Here is a 27073-nt window from a genome sequence, read left to right on the forward strand (position 1 = left end):
TTTCTTCACGTTAAATACACAATATAATTGTGGCTGTTGTTACAGCCCAGACCTGGGTCTGCCTTCCCATCCTAGCTCATCAGCAGAAGAAGAGGAGCTGACGACCAGAGTGAACCCGGCCTGGCGCTCTAATTCAGCGCGTAGTTAAACTGGTTTGCAAACTTCTCATGCTTCTTCTGGTCCATCTGGTTCATGGCTGTGACCACCCTCTGCACAGCGGCCCTGCAGGGAAAGCACAGCGAGATGTGATCAGGGAGGCACCAGCCAGGGCTCCGGGCTGCTCACTGCAGCCTGGCTGGGCTCAGGCATGGGTCCTGGGCCGGCTGCCCGTCCGCTCCCTACGGACGGGCAACACAGCTCGGAAATAGCCAGAGCTTCCCCGTCCAGAGCCGGACACCACAGTGAGTGGCGCTGTCCCCAAACGTGGCCTTGGCCGTGTCCTGGCATCTCTCCCATCGCTCCCTGAGCCCTGAAGGCAGCTCCCAGGATCCCCAATCCTGCCAGCACCAGGGTGCACCCCAGAACGAGGGTGCAGCCTGCCCAGCAACCGGGCAGGAAGCAGCGTGTGGGCAGAGGCAGTCAAGACACGCTGGATCCACTCAGCCCAGCTTGCTTTTGCCCCACTGTGCACAGAGCTCGACGTCCGGCGAGGAACGTGCGTCTCGCGGCCAGCCTGGCTGCCGTGATGAGGTAGCGCCTGTGCCTGGGAGGAAGCCGCTGGGGCCTGGCAGCGAGGAGGCCCAGACACGGCCACCACTCCAGGGGTCAGGCACGACCTCCCTCACAGATCACAGAGGCTCTGGCCACAGCTCCCGGCCCCTCGAAGGACGCCCCCGGTCCCCGCTCCTCCGGGCGCCAGCACCCATGGCACCATCACCCCTGGCTGAGCCACGGGGAGCCAGCCTCGTGCCCGGAGCCCAGGGGCCAAGCCCTCCCCTGGATGCAGACACACAAGGCAGGCTGGCGGCGAGGAGCTGTGGGGGCTCCGCGGGGGTGCTCAGGAAGCCACCCTCCTGCTCACCTGACTCGGGCAGGGCCCTGGCGCCGCCTCCTCTGCCCGGGGTGGACGGCGCCCATGGGGCCTGGGCACGGACACCCTCGTGCCTTCTAGGGCACCTGGCAGCACCGTGAGGAGCGCCTCTGGCCGCCAAAGCGGCGGGGTGGGGGCGCAGGCTGGCGGCCTCTCCACTCTTGCTGCCAGCAACACCGGGCCTGGGGCGGAGGGTGGGACCCCGCGAGGAGCTCTTACTTGGCGAAGACCTTCTTGGCGATGCGTGCACGCGCTGTGTCCGCCTGCCGCTTGAGATCGGTGAGGCCGGACCGCCGCCGCCTGCCCTTCCCACGGGGCCCGGATGAGCCAAGATCCACCCCAGTGGCTGCCTCCACATCCCTCATGAGCTCAGGGTCCTGCCAAGCTGAAAACACACCCGACACTGCAGAAAACTCCCGGCGCCGACCTCACCTGAGCCCTGAGCCCTCCCTGACACGGGGGCAGGGAGGGCCACCGGCTGCCCGAGGAGTGGGCACAAGGCCCCCATAGGCCAAGGTGGGTGCCTCTACTGACCCCTTAGGCAGGAAGGCAACCGAGGCTGGCGGCCAGGGGCAGTGCCACGCGCAGGCTGCTTCGGCCTCCAGGCTGACGGTGCCCCGCCAGAACCCAGGCGTGGCCGGCCTCCGGACCCGTCTGCTGGCCAGAGGGTGTGCACAGCAGGGTGGCCACGGCCTCTTTACTGGTCCAAAGATAACTTGGTTCCAGGCTCCAGCGATGAGGGTGTCGGGTTCACGCAGGCAGCCCTGCTCCTCCCGCCACGGCCCAGGCCCTTCAGGTCAGAAGACGGCGCTCCGCGGGGAAACAAACGTCACCCAGCCCCAAGGCCTGGTCTCACCAGACCCGGCTGCAACAGAGACAGGTCAGTGTGCCTGTTTGCCAAGACGGGAAGCGTTAACTGTCTAAACAGGGGGTCCCAACGCAGCAGGCACAGGCATCGGAGTCAGGGGCCAGCGTCCCAACTCCACGCACCACTGCCCTGGCAGCGACTTCCACCTCAGTCTCCTTCTGCTGTGTCGGGGGGCAGGGCTGGGTCGCGTGGAGGTCCCTGAGATTCAGGCTCCATCTAGCCCGCTGGCTCGGGAAGGCCGCCCTGGTCAGGAGTGTGACAGCACAGCCCCCCAACGTGCCCAGACCTACGGACCCAGGCCCTGGCTGGCAGAAGGGGGCTGGACACCCCAAACCCCGATGGCGCCCACCATGCAAACAAGAGCCCCACGGGGAGCTGCAGCAGAGGGGCCAGGTGGCAAGCAGGGCACGTCCAGTGGGGGGAGAAGCCACGCGCCCAGACAGATAGCGAGGCCTCCCCAAGTTGATTTTTGAAGTGAAGGAATACGGGGTGGCACAATCCAGATACAGGAACGATTAATCCAAGATTAAGGAAAACTGTCCAAACAGTTTATCTCCCAGTAATGAGAAGGCGTCACAGTTTAGGAACCCGGTGAATGGAGCAATTGTTTAAACACAACGGAAAAACGCCGGCACCCAGTAGAGATGGAATGAGCATCTCAGTAAAATGAAGGAGCAATTTAAAAGCCTTTGAAAAAAATCAATAAGAGCCGGGCCACAGGGCCGTCCTGCGTGCTGACGGGCCCTGGAGCTCCGCGCGCATTGTCACCGAAGTTAACGCCAGGGAAAAGAAAATTGCCCAGCGTATGAGGGAGGCGGGGATCGATACTGTAGTTAGTAAAGAGATGCTATTTCACATCTGACTGGCCAGCGCTGGCCCACGGCCCCGGCATGATACCTGTTGTTAACAAGTCACCAAGGGCTGCAGATCCTGATACTCTTCAGGGCTGACACAAAAATAGGCACTTAATTTGCTCCCGAGCGTGGGCCACCAGGGAAGGCCTCGCCCGCGGATTAATGGGTCAGGGCCCCTCCCCGCCGCCCGCCAGGGCTCCAGGCGCCAACCCTGGGTGTGAGGCCGAAATCTAACATTTGTCTCTCCTGACAAAGGGAAAAACCCTGCTAAAGAGGACACACGGCCCAGCTGAGACCCACACTAGCACCACCCCTACAGACACAGCCGCCTTCTGCCTCGGGGGGCTCTGCACCGTGGGCCTGGCCTTTCTTTTAAGAAAAGGGGCCCAAGGCGGGACGGCCTCCAGACCCCAGCCCAGATCTGACAAACCACGGGATGTCAACATGGGTCAGGGCGGCCCCAGTGGGCCCACCACCCCCACCCCAAGCATGCCCGAGTGCTGCCCTGCCAAGGATGCCGCTTCTGCGGGTCACCATCCTGCCCGGCTGTTCAGGGCCCTCTGGGGGCCAGGCAGCCGCCACCCCACAGCTCGTGCCAGAACACAGCACCGGCTCACGTGCTAGGATGAGATGAGCTCCCTGAATGGCGGAGAACAGTGTCTCGGTGGCTTTGGCACGAAAGCCCCTCTCTGTTTGGCATGAAATAGGCCTACAGGCCGGAAAACAGGGGCCCTGAGTAGGACCCCAAGAGAGCACCCCAGGCTCAGAGGCTCAGCAAGGATGCCTGGGACCACCGGGCAAGACCCTCACCTTCTGCCCACACACACGCACACACAGTCCACGTGCACGCAAATCGCACACCACACACACCGCAGCCCTCCTGCCCGGCCCCTCGTGCATGGCTCTGCAAGACAGCAGGTGACGGAGGTGGGCAGCTGGCGTCCTGGAGGCAGCTCGGGGCTCAGCCAGTTAACTTTTCATGCCCCGGTTTTTCCATTTGCTTAAAAACAGGTTTAAGAACCCAGAACCCAAACAAACGAGGACAAGGTGGTTTCTGGCCGTGAGTGTGTATCCACGTCGCCCATCAGGAGCCGTGTGAAAATGTGGTCAGGCTGGTGCTTAGGGTCCTGCTAGCCCCGAGGACAGTGTGTCCCGGCCACGCTTGTGAGTTATGACTGAGTGGGAGGTAGCAGGCGACCACATGTGGAAACCACGGGTCACCCTGTAGGTTGCCGGGGTCCAGGGTGCTCCCCACGCCGTGGCTGCCCCTACCCTGTCCCCCGGACCTACCTGGGCGCCCCGCCGCCCTCTGCAGCTGCTGCTTCTGCTCGCGGACCCTGTCCTCCGGATGGAGGGGCCGTCCCGTGTCATCTCTTGGGATGATCTTCCCATGGAAAGGGCACTGAGGCAGAGAACAGAGCAATTCTGAGGCGGGAGCGGGCCACTGGCCATCCCTACCTTCACGGCTCTCGGGGACGGCCAGCCCACACCACCCTCTGCTCACACACCCCTCAAAGGAGGCGCCCTCCGGCGCAGCCGCGACAGAGCCAGGCAGCGGAGGGAGATCTGGTGTCAGTCTGGCCAAAGCCCTGCTTGGCGCACAGTGCCGCCTCCGTGGACCCCCAGCCCAGCACAGAGCGCGCTCAGGAGACACACGTGGGCGGGGACGCAGGGGCCAGGACAGAGCAACCCAGCCCTGTGCCTGCATGTCAGACCACCCACCCAGGGGAAGGTCCTGGCACCAGCAGCCTGGAGCCCAGCGCCCCCTCCGGCCCCATCCTGGCCTGGCCGAGGTGGCCACCCCACTGCCCAGCCCCCCACCCTCCTCACCTTCAGGCGGTCTTGGCGCTCGCAGAGCCGGCCGTCAGGCCGGGGGGCACGGCACCGGTGCTGCACAGGCTCAAATCGCCCTGCAAAGGTGATTTGGCGGCTCCGGAGAGACTCAGAGACAGCGGCGCTCTCTACTTCCGCGTCCACCTCGCGGGGCTTCCAGAAGCGGTGCTCCGAGTCGGACCTGCACACGGACTGGATGCTCAGCGCCGTCATAGGGTGGCCACCGCAGCACCCGCAGCAAGGCTGGCCTGGGCGGCTGAGCAGGGGCCACCCCTGGGCCTGTGAGCCCATCCAGGACAAGCAGAGACGCATAGCATGGCGGGGGCACCAGCAGGCAACCCACCCCGGTGGCCTGCCACCCTAGCCTGGTCTGGACTCGGGGCAGGGGCTCCCTGACGGAGGTTAACAGAGGACAGATCCGCCCACCCCCACCCCCGTGTCCACTCTGGAGAGAGTGTCCAGCGCAGCAACGGGGGCGGCGGCTTCCCAGAAACTCTCTGCGGAGCCCCAGGCCGGGCCTGCGGAGATCCGAGTCAGAGGACCAGAGGGTGGTCGTGACGAGGGCCTGGGCAGAGAGCCTGGAGCAGTGGGCTGGGCTGGGCCGGACCCCAGTCCTAGGCAGACAAGCCTTCATGCCGTCTGTCATGATGGCCAACCATCAGGGTGGACAACAGGGGACATCCCCCCAGGGAGTAACAAGGAGGTTCAAAGAAGGTCCACAGGCCTCTGGGCAGGGCTGTACGACCCCGGACACCATGCCTATGAGCGCCCGAGAGCTGCGCTCAGTGGGACGTGTGAGGGCCTGCGCGGCAGAGCTGGGCCCTGCGTTGGCTGTGTCCCCTGCGCCCAGGCCGGGGGCAGGCTGGGTGGCCCACAGGACCCATGGGACGCCCGCACTCACTTGAGGATCTTCCCGGCCATCGGCTCCTCTCGGCCCCAGTAGCACAAGTCCACCCCGAAGGGCACGACAGGCGCCCGGGCCCGCTCTGCCGCCAGCTTCTCAGCCTCCTCTGGACCCAGCGGCACCCTGGAGACAGCAGAGGAGGATTCAGTGATGTGCTGCCGGGAGCCGGCCTCGGCCACCTGCCTCTCCACAAGCCCCGGAGCTCCTGGTCACACACCTGGGCTGTGACCATTGCCACCTCGGGCCTGGAACCCAGGGCAGCCCCTGAAGCCCTACGAAAAGGCTGGCCATCCCAAGACCATACGGGGAGCTGGCCTCAGATTTGCGGTCCTCACGCTGGGCCCAGGGGTGTCCTGACGCCTGCCCCCTTGAACCCCCGAGCCTTGGCCCGCCCCCATGGCCTGGCCTACACACCAGTGCTGAGGACCCCCGGCCCCTGCAGCCCCCGCCCCAGTACAGATGTTGGCAGGTGCTTGCCCGGCCAGGGGTGCACACACGGGGCTGCCTGGGCAGGGGCAGGTGTCTGGGCATCACCTGGGGCTCGGGGGCGAGGCTGGGGGCAAGTGGCGCTGGAGCCAATGCAGCTGGGCGGCCGCAGAGGTGGGGTCGCAGGCCTCCTCGCTGCTCCCCGTCCTCTTCCTCGCCTGCGAGGCCAGCGTGGCCGGGTCTTTCTCCAGCCCTGTGACAGAGACATATCTGCTCTTGACCACCATCCCCATGACCCCGGACAGACCCCTGGAAGGCGCCGTGTCCCCATCCTACAGTGACGGCACAGCATGTGTGAGGGCGCCGAACCCTCCATCAGCACAGCACCTGCCCCGCCAGCCAGATGAGGCCCCAATGCCAGCATCTCACCAGCAAGGCCACCAGGCCACCTCTGCAGGCCAAGGTCCGTGCCCAGGTCCCCAGGGCAGGGGGAGGGCAGCTTCTCTGACACTACTGGGCCCCACTGGCCCACCTGTGCCGATTCCCGGGCTGTCCCTGACCCCTGCCAGCCCCTCCCAGCTGGGCACCTGGGCCAAGGGCTGCCCAGGAGGCACGGGGCAGGGTGTGGGTTAGGACCTCAGAGGCACTCCATCCCGAGAGCAAGGGCAGTGCCTCCCTCCCCAAACTCTCCTCCAGACAGGGAACCACTGCCAAGAAAGAGGTGAACAAGAAACAAAATATCTGGAAGGTGAGAAAGAAAGAGGAGCTGGAGACCCACCAGGGCCCCACAAAGAGGGAGCCAGGAAGACGAAGACAGCGGGCAAGCGGAGGAGAGGACGAGTCCAGGCCGTGCTGAAGGATAGGAGGGTGGCTGCACACCCATGGGCAGCTCTCTCTGGTCAGAGAGATGTGAAGGGCATTCACATAGGCATCAGCTTCCACATTACTGGACCCCGGAAAGAGAAAAGATAACTGGAGTGGATGAAATAAAGAGCCCAATCTTCCTGGAATCAGAGCAAGACCGAGGGGCTCACTGAGTATCAGGAAGGAGACAAAAGGAAGAACGTGCAAGGCTCTTACAAGGACGTTTAGGAACGCGAGAGATGAACAGAAAGGTCTGAGCAGCTTTCCTTCGGAAGCCACAAGCCTCCCACAGGCAACAGTGAGTGTAAGGTCTCGGAAACAGTCAAACTCAGAATTTTATACCCAGCTACGCTAGGTTTCAATATGCAGGTCAAGGACACAGCCCCACCTGGAGGTTCAGGAGGGTTTGCGGGACATGGAGAGAAAAGGCCAAGAAATGACTTGGTAAGATTCACTCCCACCTCCCCCGAAACCTGAGTACCCGCAACTGTCAGAAGTAAGTTGGTACTTGGACAACCCAATGTGCCGGGTTGGGGGGCCTGAGCGAGCGGGAGCCAGCATGTCCCCCATCTTGTGCAGGACGTGGGGACAGGGACGTGCTGGGAGGTGCATGGCGAGGGGAAGTGTGAGTGCAACTCTCCCGAGCAGGCGTCACCATCAGAAGCGAAAATACTCGTATCATTTTATTTATACTGGATGAACACTTTCAAAACCAGCAGAAAAAAAGTTTACCCAGCAAATAAAAGGTAGGAAAAGAAAAAAATAAAACAGTAGCAACAACAGCAAACTAAAGAGGAAGGCTGGCAAAGAGATGTGCAGCAAACTGGTAACCCCAGCTGAGAACACAGTAGTAACTCAATGGATTCAAGTCAATGAAAAGACACACTGATGAAATTAACAACAATCAGCAATTTACCACTTTGGCGAGAACCACTTAAAACAAAAGGTTAACAGAGACTAAAACTAAAAGAAAATAAAAGGATGAAAAGACACTCGCTGTGCCAAAGGGAACTAGAAGGAAGCTCAGCCAATGTCACCACAAAAAAAACTGGGTTTTACATCAAAAAGCTGCGTAAGAAGAGTGTGTGAAGGTGTTAACGGACGTGAATGGCTCTGCCTCATGAGCGCCCTGGGAGTGCCGGCGGGACCCTGGCCAGTGGGGGTTGGACGAAGGGTCAGTGAGGTAGGTCGTGGCTTCTATGACAGACCCTGGGGCCTCACATCTGAGAAGTCCTTCCCAGGACACATGGAAAACTGACAAGAGAGCCAGGCAGGCAGCTCCAGGGGCCAAAGAGCCGCCCGCCACGGGAGCAGAGCAGCACCAACATTGACACGAAGCGCTGCCCGCGACGCCACGAGCCTGGCCTTCCTGATGGCGTCTCCATCCCTCCATCCACGTGCACAGACTCGAGAACATCCCCCGCTTAGAGAGAGAAACCAGACAGGAAATGACACAGCACTGAGAGCTGGACGCCAGGGGAAGTGCTTCCTGGGGGAGGAAGGGGAAGTGGGAGGGGGTGGGAGGGGAGAAAGGCGAAAAGGACGGGTTGGGAAGGCTGGCTCAGGCCACCATCAGCTCCGGGCTCTCTGCAGCAGGGCGGGCAGACCTCGCAGCCAAGTCCTCCCAGTGTCTGCACGTGGCCTCCCCGCGGGCACAGCCGGCATGCTGTCTGGTGCTTTTGTAGACGATAGCAGGTGAGTAGCTGCAACAGAGGCCGCATACTGCCCACAAATCCGAAAACGTTTACCCCAGGCCCTTCACGAAAAACGCCTGCCCTGCCTGCTCCAGACGCCCTCCAAGTTTGTGCATAGCCCTGAGAGTACAGGGTCCACCCCTGCTTCTCAGGTGCCCGTGGCTGAGAGTGGAGGACATGGGGCAGAGCCACTTGGCGTGGCAGGGTCCACCTTGGTCACCCGGCAGCACCCTGAGCTCTGAGACCTGGGTGCTCTCAGAAGGCCGGCGGGGACCCGGCCCCATCACCAACACATCCCGGGTCCATTCACAAAGCCTTCCAGATGCCCCCACTCGGGATGCCGACAATGCAGCATTACCAACTGGTGCAGACCCCGACACGGGCATGCGCACACACGGGGAGGTGGGACTGATAAGTGGCCGCTGTGGCACTCATGTAGGTGGCTACAATCGCAACCCAAAGATCGATACGAGAATTCCTAAGAGTTACAAGAATGAAATATATTTTTCATCGATTTGTTGTTTTAAACCATTAAAAAGATGGGTGAGCATGTTGAAGCAGGGTAAACACTCAGAGCACTAAAAAAACACTACCGTTCTCACACTGCTGTAGAAAATCAATCTCCCTGACATACTTTCAAGGTAAAAGTCCGAAAAGCAGACGTGTCCCCCGGCCCCGGGTGCTGTGCTTTCGGGGAGAACACTGAGTCCGGGGAGACCAGAGGTCGCAGGTCACGGCGAACCCCGCCAGCCCCACCGACCCGCGCAGGGGCGTCTGCCTCAAACACAGATCTCAGCTCAAATATGCTCCCTCGGCGGCTCTGAGGAAGAGTCATGAGAATGCCCAAACCCCCTGGGCTGGTTTAAACTGACCAAGTGGCACCTCCGTGCCTGCAGCGCTAAAGCAGATGGGGCGGGCAGGATCGATGGCAGGAAATGGGAGGGGTGGGGGCTCCGCGTGGAGTTCGGCTGCGAGCCTGACACTATTGATTTTACCTAGTTCAGCTGGCCTTGTAATTAAAATGTAAATTTGAGAAAGAGATTACGTCCTGACAGAAATCGTAGGATTAACGGGAAGATAAAAGCCCCTCAGTGAAAATTCAGAGAAAGAAATGAGAAAGAAAACGGGCACCCGTCTCCTCAGCTGTGGATTTAGGCCGAATCTACTGCAGAGTCACCTGAGTTAAACTGAAAAACCAGTGATGAACTATCAACTACAGTTACAAACTGGCGCGCCCAGCACTTCCTGCAGGGGCCCCGTGGCCCCAAACTCTGTGCTCCAGACCAGGCCCCAGACCCCTCCAGGGAACGGGGGGACGGCACCCAGTCCCCCACTGCCGCAGGACAGACCCAGAGCTCAGCAGGTCCTGTCGTGCAAGGGCTCCCAGGCTGCCCGGCCCACAAACAACCAGGGGATGGCTCAGCTCCGCTCTGTCACACCTGCGGCCCCGCTGGGAAGACAAACGTCGGGTCGGTGACACCTGGAGGTGGTCACCCACAGTGGTGCCTGGAGACCTGGGAGCCTCTTGGCGGGGCTGGAGCTCCCTCGAGGCGGGGTAGCCAGGGGAGACCTGGGAGGGCAGTCATGGCACCCCAGGGCCTTCAGCACCCGTGGCAGCCTCACTGGTGTGGGACGAGGCCTCGCGGGGGGTGGGCCAGGCACCTGGAGGACGAGGCAGAACAGAGGGCACAGGGAGTGGCCCAGTGGTCAGAGGAGCCCCACTGCTGGGATGGCGTGGTCAGTCGGCGTGGTCGGTGCGGTCAGCGCAGCCGGGACCAAGGGCGGGGCGGGGGCCAGGAGGGCAGGAGGCGGGCGGAGGGTGTACCCTCAGGCACCCAGGGAGGGTCACGTGGCGCAGACGGCAGGACCCAAACACTGGAGAGCTGTGAAGCTGGTATGGTAACTTGGTGTGACACACCTAACGGGTCATGTCCTCACACTCCAACTGCCTGAGCGTCTAAACTAACAAATTCACATCTCATCTCACACACTCCAATTCAAATCAATTTGTCCACTTCGCCACAACCCCACATGCGATCTTGGTTTTATTAGCTTCCTCTGGAAAAGAGATGCCTCCTGTGCAGACGAGGCTTTTGGAAATTTTCTGGAAAAGAAAAGAATGCTACACGGGAAAGACAGGTCGTGGGTAGCACGCCTTCTCAAGGTGTGTCATTGCTCCTGGACCAGACATCAGGCTGCGACTCCATCAACGGGAAGGAGGACACCGCCTGACCCGTGACGCCCCTGAGAAACGGAGACTGGCCAGCAAGGGAGCCCAGAGAATGTGGGGTGGTTGCCCCCCACCCACCAAGGCAGTGGCATCCCCCCCCCGACTCCCTCCCAGCCCAAAGGGCCCTACCGCCGTGGGAACCACACCGCGTGCCCCCAACACCCTCCCCCAAGCCCAGGAGGTGCTCTCTGCTCTGAAGGTGCCCTTCCAACCCTGGACTCACTCCCGACGGCTGAGACTTCCGTGACCCCAAGCAGGGCTGCCCCTCACCGTGGTGGGAACTGAAGCTGCAGGGCCGGGGGGGGTGGTCAGCATGGGCCTCTGGGGGTGGGTCGGAGGCCTCCGTGTGTGGACAGCCTGGCCGCACCCACAGGAACTGGCAGCAGGGCCTGCCCACCAAGTGGACCGCGGGAACCCAGGCCGGGCCTCAGGGAGGGGCCCAGGCCAGTGAGCGCCCCGATCAGGAAATGAGAGTCACATGGTTTTCAATGAAAGTGGCTCCGCGGGGTCGACGGGTGGGGTCCAGTGAACCTCAGGACCAGGTGGCACAGACTCGGGGTGCCTACCACGGCCAGCTCCCTGCTTGGCGGGCCCCAGGCCGGACGTGAGGTCTGCCCTGAAGGGCAGCATCCTGAGCGGGACCTCCTCCCGGCCCCAACCTGGCCACTCACCATACTCAGGATGCAGGTGCTCAGGGATGCAGGCCTCATACCCTTCCTTCTCCGGGACCTCCACAAAGTCCTTGTCGTCCTCATCCTCGTCCTCGTCCCTGTCCCCCGGGGCTGCCGCCTGTGGACACACCCCCAGACCTGTGAGTGGACACCACAGGCAGAGACCCGGACAACCCCAGTCCTGCTTCTGTGGACTTTCTCCAAGTCAGGGTTTACTGTTGACCGTGATGGCCGTGTTTAGGTCCGCTCCTGTCCCTAAACTACACGAGCCGCATGTGCTCCTCCACCGGCCGGCCCTCTGAGATGCACGGATGGGCACTGCTTCAGCCCACAGAGCCCCCACGAGCGGCAGGTCTCACCCGCACAGCCAGGGCCTGGATGACGGCCCTCCATCCAGCTCCAGCCGGGCCAAAGCACCTCATCCTGCCCCGGGCTGGCTCCCCACCTGGGCGTCCAGTGGTGCCAGTGTGACCACAGCACTTCTGGAATACTCTACCCTCAAGATGGCTTGTTAAAAAACCACCGGGGTTTCCCTGGTGGCGCACTGGTTGAGCGTCCGCCTGCCGATGCAGAGGACACGGGTTCGTGCCCTGGTCCGGGAAGATGCCGGGGAGTGGCTAGGCCCGTGAGCAATGGCCACTGAGCCTGAGCATCCGGAGCCTGTGCTCCGCAACGGGAGAGGCCACAGCAGTGAGAGGCCCACATACTGCAAAAAAAAAAAAAAACCACCGAAGAGGAAGCTTCCTCTGGACAAGGCCAACCTCCCCGCCTGCTCTGCCCAGGGACCCAAGAACCACCCAAGGCGTTCTTTTCAAGACCCGTCCCCTCCGCCTCTGCCCCCACCCCCTCCTGGGCAGTGCCCGGCTGGGTAGGAGCGGCAGGGACACTGAGCACAGAGGGCTCACCTCGTGGGGACCAGAGGGCCCTCCAAAAAGCAGGACGACCGACGGCCTCGCACACGTGCCAATGTGCTGGGGCTACGTGCAGCATGAATGACATGTTGGCAGCCCATGCTGCTCAGACCCGGAGGCACAGCCCCTCCAAGGCCAGAGCAGCCTCCTGCTCCCCTTCTCCCTCACCCATCCTCAACGACCCCCCCGCACTCCAGGACAGGGCGTGGGGGCCTGTCCTTCCTGAGAGGGTCATGGCAGGAAGGCGCCCAGAAGCCCGGCCCCGCTGCCAGCGCCATCCTGAAACACTCGCGGGGCGCTGCCTGCTTCCAGCCTCTCAGGCCAGGAGGGGCTGCTGCCCCCAGGCCTACCTGAAGGAAACGTCCAGAGAGGTAGCCCGCTGCCAGGGTGATAGCAACCAATGGTTGTATTCATCAGACTTGCCCTCCCCTCCAGAGCCCATCTCGACAGCAACGCCTCAAGGGCACACAGGCACATCGGAAGAAGGACGGAGGGCCCAGCCCGCCGACCCCCAGGGCAGGAGGCCAGCCAGGCCGCAGCTGCCCTTGGCACTGCCAGGCCGGGGATGCCCCACGCCCTGCGGACCCGAAATCCACGGAGGAGCTGCCCGCGAGGCCTAATCAGATGCAAATGCACTGAGCTTGGGCACACCCCGCGGCGTGCGTATGGGAAGCACAGAGACATTAATCATTGGAAACTGTAATTTTTGTTATCGGTCTAACACTGATCAAAAGGGAAGCCTGTCTCCGCCGCTGACCTGTGAAACGTCCCAATTATACTCTTTGGAAATGACAGGGGCACTTAACTCCAGAGCTGAGCAAATGACGACGATCAATCACGTTTGAATAACAATGAGCCGCGGACCTGAAAATTATTTTTGTATAGAATCTACCCAGGAATTTATGAAAGGTGGAAAGCAGCCCAAGGTTTTAGGGCATTACGGTCCCGGCTAGTGCAGTGCGTATCAAACACTAAACAGAATTTATGTGTTTTAATTTTCTAAAAGGTAGATGGGGACCGGGTGCTACAATGCATAACACATAGTGCCAGACTTTAAATATGGGGCTCATTTTCATAAAATATTATGCTTATTGCTCACACCCTTGAATTTCACCTGAGACTTTTATTAAATTTTCATTTCCTAAAAAATAATTAGCTGCTTAGCTAACTATTAGGAATTATACCTTCTTTCTCCCCAACTAAAGTTGTTTATCCCCATGATTAAACACTAAGCTCTGGCTCCCCGTTCTTAAATTCTCACTGACGAGCCCATGAGGCTGTATGGCACCCAGGAAGACCGTCTGGCCCTCAAGAGCTGCCTCCTTAGGGCCCCCGGCCAGGTCCTCGGGCACAGCTTTGCCGTGAGCGGCCCCGGGGCCCTCGTACGAGAGCTACCTTGGCCATTGCTGCCACGCTCGCGTCCTAAACCCCTTAGTAGCTGGGGTGACCCTCAAACCACGGCCCTGCAGAAGGAAGCAGGGGCTTCGCTGCTGATACTGAACTCAAGCTTGAATGAACCCATTCTCGAGTTCTAGTTCATATGGGCTGGGCTGGGCTCTGCTGTCCTGAGCACACAGCGGGACCTTCTGCATCCGGCTCTGGGCACACTACCCGCACGGGAGAACAGCAGTGCAGATGTCCCAAGGCACAATCCCTGTGGCCGGAACACCTGGGGCCAAGGGCCTGTTCAGAGGAAGGAAACCCCCTGCCCGCAGGCTGGACAGTCCTCTCCAGGCCTCCGAAAAGCACATGGCTGGGGACACCGAGGCCCATGAGAAAGCATCCCCCTGTGCTCGAGGGGCCAGCCCAGGGGTGCCAGGCAGTCGCGGTGGCAACCTCCCCTCAAGCTTAAAGGTCACAGATCAGGTCAGACGCCACACTGGGTGCTGGTAGAGGCACTACGGGCAGAGGAGGGGTGAGGAGAGGCCCGAGGATCCTAGGAGGAGGTCACGCCCTAGGGAGGAATCGGTTGAGGGTGGGTGGCCTTCAAAACGGGGCCAGACTCACCAGTGGTTCTCAAGAGCAGTTTGCTGGAGCTGAGCTTCCCAATCCGGAAGAAAGACTACCAGACATGCTTAAGAAAGCAGCCCGCCCTCGTCTGGGGGCCAGGAGACCATGCCAGGCCGCCCCGGGGGGTGCGCCCACCCTCCCTAACAGGTCAAGTCCCAGGGCCTCGGAGGCCCGGGCAGGCGGTCTGAGCCCTGCGGTCAACCATCTGGGTGAGGGCCAGGCCCCAAACTGAACCCTCCCAAGGCCGCAGGGAGGTGTGGAGGATGCCCTGGGCTTTCCTCTGGTTTCACACAAATTGATTCTCGCCCACAGTTAAAAGGATTTAGAAAAATGAGGCTCCCCGATCATAATTAAACAAGCAATAAAAACAGCTAAGATATACAACGTAATCTGTTTACAGAAGTAGGGCAGCAGGTTGCTAATTACTTGAGAAGGACAGGAAGAGCCACCTCCCAGGTCTGCCCGCCCAAGGCACGCCCGAGATACAGCTGGACCATTAAATAAATTTTGTGCGATCTAATTAACTCGGGGCACCATCTCCATTACTTTTCACCCAAGAAATCACTTTTGTTCAGTTTCATGTGTGTCTGTTTCCCTTTTTAAAAAAAAAAAAAATGATGTAAGGCCTCGTCAGACAAGTGAGCTCCAAGCTGCATTTGTCTCCGCGGCTTGATGGCAACGCATTTAAAACCCCATTCTATCTTATAAACTAAAAATTAAACGTGCTCAGCTGTGATGGTCGTCATCACATCTGCTATTTATATGCTAATGCCCTCCCTGGACGCGGTGCAAATTGCCCAGCCAGGCCAATATCTCACGCGCATCTCCACTGCCGGGACGCACCTCAGAGGACAGAGGACGCGCGGTGACCAGCACGGGCCCGCGAACAGGAGGCGGACGGGGCGTGGAGCATGTGCTCACCTCCTGCACAGGGGCCTGAGAGCCAACAGTCAGACTGACTGTCCCTTTCTCACCCGCTCCCATGTGGCCGAGCCCTGGGAGCTGCTCCGGCACCCTGGCCAGCCTGCCGGGGGTGCGCAAGGAGGCCACCAAACGCCTGGACATCCATTTCCAAGCCGAGGCCAGGTGGCCTGAGTCTGTTCTGCATCCAGATGAGCAGCGCTCTCCTCCCGAGTGCCCCGACGCAGCCCTGATGCTCGCTCTCCTCCCTCAGTGCGACCTCCTAGAAAGAGCGAGGTGCTTGCTGTGCCGCCTCGGCCTTGGTGAGAAGACCCATGCGGCTACGCCTAGACTCAATCTTCCCATCTGTAAGAGGACGGTGAAAATGGAATCGACCTCATAGGGCTGATTTTGGAATTAACGGGACCGCATGTGAAAAGTGTTTGGAAGACAGCGGCCACCCTGGAGGGTGCTGGGGAGGCTGGGCTGCAGGGCAGGGAGGGCCCAGGGGCTGCAGGGGGAGACGGCTGACCCCAGCCCCGCCAGCAGCTAACACGCTCCTGGTCCCAGTCCTCGCGAGAACGTGTGCAGCCCCCTCCCCCGGCTCCAGCCCTCACGCAGCAGCCTTCAGCGCAGTGGTGATGGAGAGGGCAGTGGTGATGGAGAGGGCGCGTCACCAGGAAGGTAGGTTGTTTACTGGCCCTGCCGAACACAAGGTCCTGACTGCCGGCTGATTTAGTTCCCCTGCTTCCCTGGGGCACCCAACGCGGTCAACATTTCACTCCCCTTGTTCCCTGCTCCTTCCTTTTCACCTACAGGAAGCCAGCACTCAGCTCCGGCAACAGAGAAACGCCTCCAGCGCATAGCACAGCCACAGCACAGCCGTGACAGCAGCCTGGCCGCGGCCCGCGCACCCACCTGGGCGACCAAAACAGGAAGAAAACCTCACCCAGAGTTAAGAGGAGCGATCTCCACTTTTGCAATGAGAGGGGGTGTGTCTGAGTTAAAACCCTGTGGCTGCCACTTCAGACCACCAATGGGTGAGAACGAGAGCATCCGCGTGGGCATTCCAGCCGTGGAAGCGAGGAACCCGACAACTGAGAAGACACCCACACTGTCCACAGCTTAAACAGACTGATGCTTGGAATTATTTTTTTCTGGCTTACTGGTTGGGGGAAGATTAATATTTTGTTAATTACACAATACAAAGTTAAGTGGTGATCGTAGCTACATAGTTAAACAGCAAGCAATTTAAAAGTTTTCCAAGGATTTTTATCAGTTTAACAGATGTAGCAGCCACGGATTATTAGACCTCTCCTCTAGCAGCAGAACTGGAAACTAAATCTACCAAACGATGCTCCATATTGATCTAGTTAAGATTTATCCCCGGCCCGCTTCCACAAGAAACTGGGACAGACACTCTATAAAACAAACGGTTAAATGTATTTAAGCTGGCTTAAGTATTCTTTAAAGACAGAACGTCTACATCAAAAGGAAAACAATACGGCAACACACAGACTGAAACAGGAAATCTGAAAAAAAGGCCCTTGGGCCTGGCTGCAGTCAGGCTGCCCAGGAGAAGCCCCTGCACGACCCACACTTTCCAAGGCCGAAACCATTGTCTAAGCTTCAGCACGACCTTCACATCAGCTTCGGTCTCTTCCACATTTGTTAAAATTCTCAAATATTTAACCACACGCTCCCAGCTCAGCTCATGCTAAATGGGGAAACACCAGGCAAAGGATTTAGGCCCCAGACATTCTATGTGAAAACGAGCGAGCGAGAAACACTGGTCCATAATTCTAATCACCGCTAGGTCGCATGGAGCGGGCGCAGATGTGCAGATACCGCAGCCGCGTCTATTCTGGGAAGCAGGCTGCCCGAGCAAGCGGGGCGCTGCTACTCAGCGGCCGAGCCCCAATCACTCCATCAGCAGGCCCGCCACCACTGCTAGTGAACCAGCGAGCACGCTCTCCAAGGATTCAGGGCCTTTGGAATCAACTCCTGCAGGAGCCTGACAAGGCAGCGCCACTGCCACAGCCGACCACGCACCCACCCCGACAGACCCTGGCCACCCCAGCCCGTGCCCTCAGCCGCCTCCCTGCACAGAGTGCACTCTGACCTGACCGTGTCATCACGTGCCTCCCGGGCTTTGGGGCTGCCCGGCCACCGTCAAGGATGCGTTGATGTTCAAGCTGGAACCAGACCCAGTGGGCCGCTCAGGGCTCGCTCCCAGTAGCTGGCCTCACCTAGTGGCCCTCAAGGGAGCCGTGTCAAGACATCCGGAAGGTTCTGCTACCAGTTCTGGGCTCCGAGTCTTGCCGGCCCGGGCAGTGCATGCTGGCCCCAGACCTGGAGGGACCAGATTGTGCTGCCTGGTCTCTCCTTGAGGCTCTCCCCCAAAGCCCTGGCTGCTTCAGGGCGCCTGCTGCTCGGAAAAGAGGAGAGCTGCCCCAGCCCCGCCAGACACAGTGAGGGAAAAGCGGCCTTCGAGCAAGATAGGCCGGCCTCACGTGCCTGTGAAGGGGGCACACGGTGTCAACCCCTGATCCCCACACTCCTCACTGCTCTCGGCCCGGCCTTCCACACTGATGCCGCGCCGGGAGTCCGCTGAGGCTCAGAAACACGCCCCCGCCCAGACCTGAGAGGATGCACAGACCAGACCAATTCCTCCCCCGGGCCCAGAAAGCACCCTTTCTCATTGTGAAACAAGTATCTCGGTCAAAATTCACAGAACTTATTTCCTGTTCAGTTATGCACCGAGTAAAGCCCTAGCGGCCACGGAAGCAGGGCCAGGCCCCCAGCTGACGACCAGGCCTCATGCCCACGTGTCGTGGGAGAAGGTCAAGATCGCCCTCTGCCGGTCCCCGGGGGCTGCACACCCGCAAAGAGGAGGGCAGACGACGGCCCTCGGCTCGGAAACTCTCAGAAACTCTCGCAGGGCCCATCCCCGCGGGCCCCTGGGGGCAAGGACGAGGCACCAAGGCCCAGGGTGCTGGTCCCTCTCCCCTCTAAGTCTGAGGGGCTTCAAACTTGACCTTTTCCTCAGCAAGGAACAGCACTCTCCCCACCCCAGGGCTTCCTCAGGAAACGGGAGAGGGACCTGCCCCCGCCTGTTCCCTCCCCCTTCAGGTGCCACGGCTCAACCCTGTGGGGTTCGGGCTCTGGGTGCCCCTGGGGCGCAGTGCACTCTGCTGCCTGTTTTCTCGTTGGTTCTGACCAGAGGCTTCTTGGCTCTGACCGCTGACGACGTCCAGCTGTGGCTGTCACCCCCCCACACACACACACCCTCCAGCTGTAGCAGCTCCCTGCCCCCCCACGGCCCCCTGGGACACCCTCAGAGGACCCAGCTCTCTCAGTCCCTTTCAGGCACGAAGGTCCAGCTCCTGGTGCAAGCCCACGGGAGGGGGCCTGGACGCCACCACCTCTGAGGCTCGGGGTCACCACACGGGGGCCTGGTGTCCGGAAGCAGGTGGTTTTACCCCTGCCCAGTCCCTAGGGCCCCTGGACCAGGGCCACACACCTGACCCCGCCCCACAAGCCTTGCTGGGGACACAGCCATCGAAGATCAGCTCCCCGCTCCCGAACCACGTGGCACCTGGGAGGTGGCGCCATATGCCCAGCAGATGGCGGGCCTTGAGCACCCTCCCAAAACCGGGCACCAGTCCCCACATCCACCCCACTTGGCTGCCCTAGGCTGGGACACTGCTCTGTACGTAAGAGACATCCTGGTTTTCCGGGTCCTGCAGCCACCCTCGGCTCCAGTGCACAGACGGGAGAAACGCCCGAGGCTGGAAGTTACTACCGAGTTCACGGGAAGGGGCCTACTAGGTGTTCGGGCAGGGCGGCAGTCTAGTCTCAGCGAGGCCGCCTCCCGCACATCCCTGCCTGGGCCCTGGGAGTCCCCTCCCCAACTAGAGCCTTCGGCCCGCTGCCCAGCCCACCTCCCTCGCCCTTCTGCCAAGACCCGGTCCCAGTCCCTCCACGTGTGGCAAAGGCCTGGCTGTGGCCTCTGGTGCTCAGTCCAGGGCTCCCGCTCCAGGAAGTCGGTTCCCAGAGAGGAAGAGAAGGAACAACGCTGGGGCCCCAGGGATGCTTGCTTGCTTAGGAGGCCGAGCTGGTATCAGAGGAAGGTCCCCTGGCTATCCTCATGGGTGGACGGGCCGGCAGCACTCACCTCCCTCCTGCAGCCCTCCTCGGGCATGACGTCCAGGTCCCGAGATCGCCTCAGGGCAGTTTCCAGCTCGGCCTTCAGGTCGATAGCACCCTCCAAGTGCCCGCCGTGCAACCCTGCGCGGGTGAACAGCTGCGAGGACGGGGAATCACTCAGCAGGCCAGGCACCCTCTCTCCCTCCCCTGGGGTCGCCCTGGCACCCTCTGCCCACACGCCTGGCCCACCTGGACCCAGGAGCACACGGCCGGCAGGAACTTGTTCTGGATGAGCCTGAGCGTGTCCCGGACCACGTGGATGATAACCAAGTTGTCCTCGTCCTCATGCACCTTCAGGCTGTCTGCAGCAAGCACATGGGTCATCAGAGGGACCACCATCCGGGCAGGTCACTGGGCACCCCAGACGGGCCACCTGCACTGCCACCCACCCTGCCCCAGCCACACATCACCCGGGACCCCAAACCTGAATCCCTAAGGAGACTCACTGCCTTGTGATCTCGGCCACGATGGATTCAGCCTGACCCCAACGCCTCCCTCCGCGCCAGGCGGTCGGGACACCCCTCCCCGCACTACTCGCAGGATGGAGGCCGCACCTGCCCCTGGGCCCCAGGGTCCTCCCTCTGAGCTCTGCCACGCCTACAAGCCTCAGCCAGGCACCCCAACCTCCAGCACGCCCCTGCCTCCATGGCCCCGGCCAGAGGGCGTCGGTTCCTTGGGGCTTGCAGGGCTCTTCCTGCAGCCCGGCTATCCTCCAGCCCCGCCCGAGGGGCCTGGGCCACATGGGGTCGGACAGGGGGTCAGTGCCCCTGCCCCACCGGTGGCTGGAAAGCAGGAGCCACGTGAGGCCAGCCTGTCACCACCTGTGTTGTCACAAACGTGGTGACAAGCTGTTTCTCAATGACTTCTTTCTCCCAGCCACCCTCCGACCCCTCCGCAGAGGCGCCCCATCACTGGCGCGTCAGGCCCACCCTCACCGTCGGGCCTGCGTGTCGCAATGAGGGCCGCGTGGTGGGGGGCACAGGACCCACAAGCCTGAGTCACCCCTGACCCCACAGCTTGAGAAGCCCAAGCTCTGGGACGCGCCGGGGCCGTGGCCAAGGCGGCCGGGCGTGAGCGCAGCCCGTACCTGAGGAGAACTCCACCTCGAGCGTGTACTCGCGGGAGCCCAGGCCGTGGTGCCGCACAAACCCCTCTGGGTCGCTGTCCTCCGAGGGCAGCCCCTCCGCCCCCGCGGCTCCCGGGCAGCGGGCGCAGGTGGCCAGAGTCTTGCTGCAGCAGGGCTGCTCCTCGTCCCTGCCACCCTCCTCGGCCGTGGCGGGCAAGGCAGCCCCCGGGGTCGGGTCAAGGTCAAAGGGCACCAGCAGTCGGAAGCAGCTCTCCAGCTCCATGAGGCAGCTCCGGATCTCCCCAGACATTTCTGGGAGGACGAGACGGGGCTCGCTGGGTCCCATCAGGACTTCGCCGTCGAGGGTGGGGATGCAGCCAGCTGCCCGCCCCGCCCCCCACTTCCTCCACAGGGGCAGACAGGCGCCCTGCTCCAGAGACCACCCGGCCGGCCGCGGCAAGGCCATACTTCAGGACGTCCCGGGTACCACCCTCAGCCCTGACTCATGCTGCGACGACGCCTGGCGGCGTCTATGGACACCCAGCGAGAGCCTCTGTGGCCAGTACTTCTGGAAGACAGCAGCCAGCCGAGGGGGCACACCGCCACCGTCCCACTCTGGCCGCCCCCCACCCTCGCGGCATCTCCCCCGGGGCCGACCACCTCTCCCTGCTCTGCGGCTGTCCTGAGGCCAGGCCTCCTGCCCAGGTGCTCCCACCCTGGCTGCCCTTCACGGGAAGGGCTGGCCAATGGTGGAGATCTGGGGAGAAGGCCGGCAAGACCACAGCTGGGGGGTAGGGGAGCATCAAATGCATGGGGTGCGCAGACCACCACAGGGTACACGTCTCAAGCACGGCCGCCGGGGCCGCGGGGGAGGCGTGGGGTGGCCTGCAGGGTGCCTCCTGCTGCCCGGCCTCCAGAGGGGAAGGCTAGGGTCTGTCGCTGAGTGCCTCCCCCAGCCCTCAACCTGAGCCAGCTCTGCCCAGCCAGCCTGCCCACTTGCCTCCACCCCCCCCCCACCCTGTTGGGGACCAGGCCCTGGGACGGGAGAACAGAGAGCTAGGCGGAGACCCGAGACCTCCTGGGAAGGTGCAGCGGGTGGGCACGGGGGCACCCCCAGTCCCCACAGCTCACCTTCCATCTCCCGCGCAGCCTGCTCAGACCTCTCCTTGTAGATTCTATCCAAGCGCTTCTGTTTCTCATCTGCTCGCTTTCTCTCTGCCAGAGTCCTAGCGTCCACATCTTGGAAATCTACCTGAGAAGTTGAGGTAAAGATCAAATCTGCCCGTGATGAACCCAAGTAAAACAAGAATAAAAAACGGCCCTAAGGGGACTTCCCTGGTGGCGCAGAGATTAAGAATCCGCCTGCCAATGCAGGGCACACGGGTTCAAGCCCTGGTCTGGGAGGATCCCACATGCCGCAGAGTAACTAAGCCTGTGCGTCACAACTACTGAGCCTGTGCTCTAGAACTCGTGAGGCCACAACCACTGAGCACGCGTGCTACAACTACGGAAGCCTGCAAGCCTAGAGCCCGTGCTCCACAGCAAGAGAAGCCCACGCACCGCAATGAAGAGTAGCCCCCGTCACCGCAACTAGAGAAAAGCCCGCGTGCAACAACGAAGACCCAACACAACCAAAGATAAATAAAATAACTAAATTAAAAAAAAACTGGCGTTAGGGAAGACGCAGCCGCGCCAGCTACAGCCATGAGCTCTACGGATCTCAAGTTCACATGCGCTCTTTTAACACACACAGCGACACGCTCAGCTGCGATACTTAACCCCCGGGAAGAACACAGCCAGCGGCGTCTCCTAGTAAAATAAGACGTAACCCCACGCGTGCTGCAGGCAGGCAGGCAGCAAGCTCGCTCCAATTAGTGGGAAGGAAGGCTGCTGGCTGGACCGAGGGACCTGAGAACAACGCTCGAGTGGACCCCTAGGGAGCGGCAGGAAAGGCAGCAGCCACAGGCCGGGAGCACGGGCACGGGAGAGGCTGGCACTACCGGTACTCGTAGGTACCACCCAGCCGGGCCGGCCAGAGCCTGTGGCAGCCCAGGCAGCAACTCACAGTGAAAGCGGGGGACAGCGCAAGCGCAGAGCCCAGCACAGAAAAGGGCTACGTCTGAACAGCTGAATCTCCCTCCTCCTTTTCTTCTTTCCTAGAAACCAGGTCCAAAGGCTCAGCACCACCTACACGTGGGGACGAGCTGCGGCTCTTCCCCCAAAGCTGCTCCTCCTGTCTTGGGAGCCCCTGAGGCCCGCCCCTTTCAGTACCCCCGGGGGCCAGGGAGGGCTCCCCGCGGAGAGGGGCAGTGCAGCTTGGGGCCTGCCTACCTGTTTGTTGTGCATTAAGAAGTGGAAGCCCAGGGCCAGCTTCTTATAGGCTGTGCCATACTTCTCATTCCAGCCGCGGATGGCCCGGGTGGCGGCCTGCCTCAGCTTCTGTGCCACCTCCCTGGGGGGAGGCAGGGGCCGTTCATGGTCGGTGCCCAGCGTGAGCTCCAGGAACTCCTGGAAGTTGGAAACGACTAGCATCCTGAAATGGTGAGACCTGGCAAAGAGCTGGTCCAGGACCTGGAAAGCGGAGAGGCGGACCTCGGCGTGCTCCTGGCTCAGCTGGGCCATCAGCAGGTGGTAGGTGTGGCCAAGCTGCTCCTCTGAAGACCTGAGGACACAGCCATCCTCAGCAGGCGCCTGACGCACCCACAGGTGGCAGGGACGCGGGCCCTCCCACAGCCCTCTGCCCTTCCTCCAGAGCAAAGTGGACAAACTACTGCCCGTGGGCCAAACCCAGCCCCTGTCTATTTCTGCATAGCCCACAAGCCAAGAACAGTTTTTCCTTTAATTGGTTAAGACAAGTCAAAAGAGTAACACTTCCTGATGTGTGAGATTCAGCGTGGGTGCCCAGTTTTATTGGGACCCAGCCAGGCTCATTCATTCATTCAGCGGCTGACCGCCCGTCCACAGCCCAGTGCCCATAGCAGACTTGACCGCCTGCGGAGCCTGAAGGACTCCCCGCCCGGCTGGCCCGCGGGGAGAGGTCTGCCGGCCCTGCACTCGCGTAGCAGAGACCCCACCCCAAGGGGAGACCACACGTCCCAGCACCCCCAGAAAGCTCTGTGGGCCTCTGGGAGCCGCCCTGGCGGGGCCGGCACACACCCTGACCCCTCGTTGCTCCTCCTCCCGGCTATCCCCGCCCCTCCACACACCCTGCTGTTTGGGGGGATTCTGGGGTGTGCGGCAAAACCTGATCTGAGACACTATTTTTTATCAAAACATAAATCACTAACACGATCACTTAAGTTCTCCTGTTTTGTAAACACAAGATAAGAATGATCAGTAAATCTCCTCGGCTTACGTTCCCAGCATCTGAGAGGCCCTCGGCAGTGGGAGAAAAGAAGAGGTGGTGCTGAAAAACAGGTCCTGCAGAGCCCGCCTGCTGACCTCTAACCTTCCTCCCATCCTTTGTTCCAACAGTAACTAATCCATAAGTCACACACGTGCGCTCAAGGACACACACACACACACACACACACACACACACACACGAGAGTAAACAGACACCAACCACAGCCCTGCTGTGTTCTCCCCCATGCCACACAGTCCCACCTGGGACCGCTACCCAGAACACGACCAGGCGCTGCAGGGCCCTGGGGAGACGTCCCGGGCGTGTCCCTTTGCTGCTTCTTTCCTGGCAGAGGGTCGATCGTGGGGACAGGCAGGGGAGGGTGGACCCCGGGGGAGTCCCACAATCTCCCAGGGCTGTCACGGGCTTGCTGAGACAGCCGTCACCTAAAACGTGAACGCTTATGACGTACTTGCAAATTTTCTTCAGCTCCTTCATTTTCTCGGGATTCACTTGGGGCTCTCCTGAAGTTGTGAGCTCTTCCACCAACTCTGAAAGTTTCTGATCCATATGTAGAAACCTGGAACGCAGACACGCGAAATGACCACCTAGTACTTCAGGGCTCTGGGTTTCAACAGCAAATGTTTGCTGGGCTCCACTGTGCGCTGGGAATCGGGGTGTGGGCGCAAGGCTGGGTCCTCGCTCCCTGGCCTCGGGGAGGTGAACCCCGATGCTGAAATACAACAATTCAAGCTGACGTTCCAAATCAGACCAACAAAACCTTTTTGGTGGAAATTAGGAAAAGAGCAACAACAGCACGTGAGCTCTGGAGATCTACGGTCCGACCCCACCAGCGCGGCAGAGGCTGCAGCCCCGGCTGTTCTCCGCCTCTGCCCACGCACTGCGGTAAGGCAAGGATCAGAACGGTCTAAGATGCACTTAATTAAATTAGCTTTCCCACAGGACCGCCGCCGCCCCTCTTCCCTCGCCAGCACGACTATCCATCCAAAGGCCACAAGGCGGCCTCTACACCCGGAGCGAGCTGCTGCGACTCGACCTGCGCGCGGGGAGCCGCCTGGAAGCCGGGTGCGGAGGAGGCCGGGGCGCCCGCGCAGCACTTGCGCAGGAAGGAAGGGGCCGGGGTCGCCCTGAGCCTGGGGCACCGAGGACGCCTGGCTGGCTGCAGGGCTCGGCTTCATCAGTGGAACGAAGGGCCGGGAAGGTGGGCGTAGCCTCTCCCGTCGCGCCCGCCAACAGTAACGTTTATCGTCGCCGACCCTCGGCGGTCGGGGCGGGAGCCGCTCTCCAGAGCACACGCCAGCACCCGGCTGCCCACGGCCTTGTCAGGGCCAACTCCGCCCCCGTCTTGAAGTCCGGGGAGCGGCCGGACTGAGGAGGGGGCGTCCGGGGAGGAGTGCGGTAGGGGCATCACGGCGGGACGCAGGGGGCGTCCCCCAGAGAGGGCTCGCCCTCCGGCCCCCCGCCCCCGCCCCGTCGCCCCTGCCGGGCGGCGCAACACCACAGTACCTACCGCCCGACCCGGACGCTCGCCTCACCTCACCCTTCCGGCGAAGGACCCGCCCCCTGTCACATGCCCCAGATCGCGACAGTCATTGGCTCGCCCTGGCCCGGGCGGCGCGGGGGCTAAGGTCGGCCCGGCCAAGATAGCATCTACGCCGCGACGCGGCTGCTCTCAAGTTAGCCCGCCCCTTCCGGAGGAGGCCCCGCCCACCTCCTGTCACGCGTCCCCGAGCTCGGCAAGCAATGGCTCGCCCTGACCTCCGAGGAGCGGACGTGGGGTCAGGGCTGAGGTCTGCGCAGTGACGCAGGCGCGCTCCCGGCAGGGGCGGGGCGGCCGGAGAGGGCGACGCGCGAGAAAAAGGAGGCGGGCGGGCGCAGCAAGTTCTTAAAGGAGCCGCGTGCGCGGGGGACGGGGCGGGGCCGGGGCGGGGCCGGGCTGAGGGGTGCGAGCTCGGCGTTCACGGCGTCGTCGCCGGGAGGACTGCGGTCCCCCGGCCCGGCCCCGCCCCTGCGACGGGACGCCCGGGTGGGCGCCGCTGCGCGTTTCTCCGGGAGCGCCGGAGACCTTCCCCAGGCGCCACTCGGAGGGCCTGGGAGGGGGCGCGGGCTCCCCGGGGCTGGGGGCCTCGGCAGATGACCCCCCCAACCCTCCCCAAGGAGTGCCCCCCCCCCCCCCGCTGTCGGCACTAGCCTCGCCTGGGCGGCTACACTTCCCGGGTCCGATGGCAGCGCTGGGAGCCGTGTCCGGGGGACCCTCCCCGGCAGACCCTCCCTGGTTCGTCTCCCGCCCGCTCGGTGGCCGAACGTCCCGGAGGCGGGGACACCCCGGGCTGGGCGTTGGGTCCTCACGCGGCCGGGGACCCCAGGTGCCAGATGACACCCCCAGCCAGGTGGCCCCGCACCCCAGCCGCCCTCCCCGGCGGCCCCGGCGTCCTCGGACCGCCGCCGCAGCCAGGCCCTCGGGAGGCGTTCGCCCGCTCACCGGCCCCGGGCGCCCGGCCCTCCCTCCGCAGCGCCGCGGCCTCCCCAGCTCTTGCCCGCCTCACTCGGGCTCTGGGTGCCGCGGCGCCGGCACAGAGCGGCGTCAGGGGGCAGCTGGGATTTGCCGCGACCCGGGGTGGGGGCCGAAGGGGGTGACGGCGCTAGAGGCCGCAGCCTTAGCGCACAGCCCAGGCAGGGCTCCTCCCTGGCCGACGGTGACCAGACGCCTGTCTCCAGGCTCAAGACGGCGTGAAGCGCTGAGACGCCACACGAGGGACCTTAAACACAGGACGCTGAGTGAAAGGAGGCCGTCAAAAAGAGCAAATGTGTGATGCCGCTTAGACAAAATGTCCAGAAGAGGCAAACCCACGGCAGAGGGAAGGGAAGGGAAGCGCCTGCAGATGGGCACAGGGTTTCTTTCTTGGGGTGACAGACGTGACCTAGAATTAGAGGTGGTGGTTGCCCAACCTCCTTACTGTATTAAAACGTTGAGTTGTACATTTTGAAAGGGTGGCTCTTGTGGTATGTGAATTACATCTCAATAAGTAGCCATTAAGAGAAAGGAAAAGAAAGAAGGAAAAAGACAAAAATGAATTAAAAAACGACACAAAAAAGAGAGAGGAAGTGGCTGCCTGCCCTCTCTGTGCCCAGACCTCAGGCCTCTGGTTTGCTCCAAGCAACCAAGAGCTGTTTCCCTTCTGCGGCTACGGGGTAACTGTTTCCTGACTCTTTCCAGCTCCTCCCCAGCCCTGTGCGGG

General features: G+C 61.8%; 1 protein-coding gene across 3 annotated transcripts; it reads right to left on the reverse strand.

The window, feature by feature from the left end:
* On the reverse strand, positions 1–25435 carry UVSSA (UV stimulated scaffold protein A). 3 transcript variants are annotated; one of them, XM_060089589.1, is made up of 14 exons: positions 25370–25435; positions 24286–24393; positions 22802–23132; positions 21602–21722; positions 20492–20782; positions 19594–19706; positions 19373–19501; positions 11375–11492; positions 6024–6168; positions 5487–5612; positions 4583–4766; positions 4043–4154; positions 1250–1415; positions 1–222 (listed from the first exon to the last, which is right to left on the reverse strand). In XM_060089589.1, the coding sequence occupies exons 2-14, from the start codon at positions 24381–24383 to the stop codon at positions 129–131; spliced, it is 2028 nt and encodes a 675-aa protein (XP_059945572.1). In that variant the 5' UTR covers positions 24384–24393; positions 25370–25435; the 3' UTR covers positions 1–128. The 3 variants fall into 3 exon arrangements, with proteins under 3 accessions (XP_059945572.1, XP_059945556.1, XP_059945565.1); XM_060089573.1 differs by having other exon boundaries at positions 25345–25391; XM_060089582.1 differs by lacking the exon at positions 25370–25435 and adding an exon at positions 24871–25321.
* Positions 25436–27073: the final 1638 nt, after the last annotated feature.

Source organism: Mesoplodon densirostris, chromosome 1, assembly GCF_025265405.1.
Source record: "Mesoplodon densirostris isolate mMesDen1 chromosome 1, mMesDen1 primary haplotype, whole genome shotgun sequence".
NCBI lineage: Eukaryota > Metazoa > Chordata > Mammalia > Artiodactyla > Ziphiidae > Mesoplodon > Mesoplodon densirostris.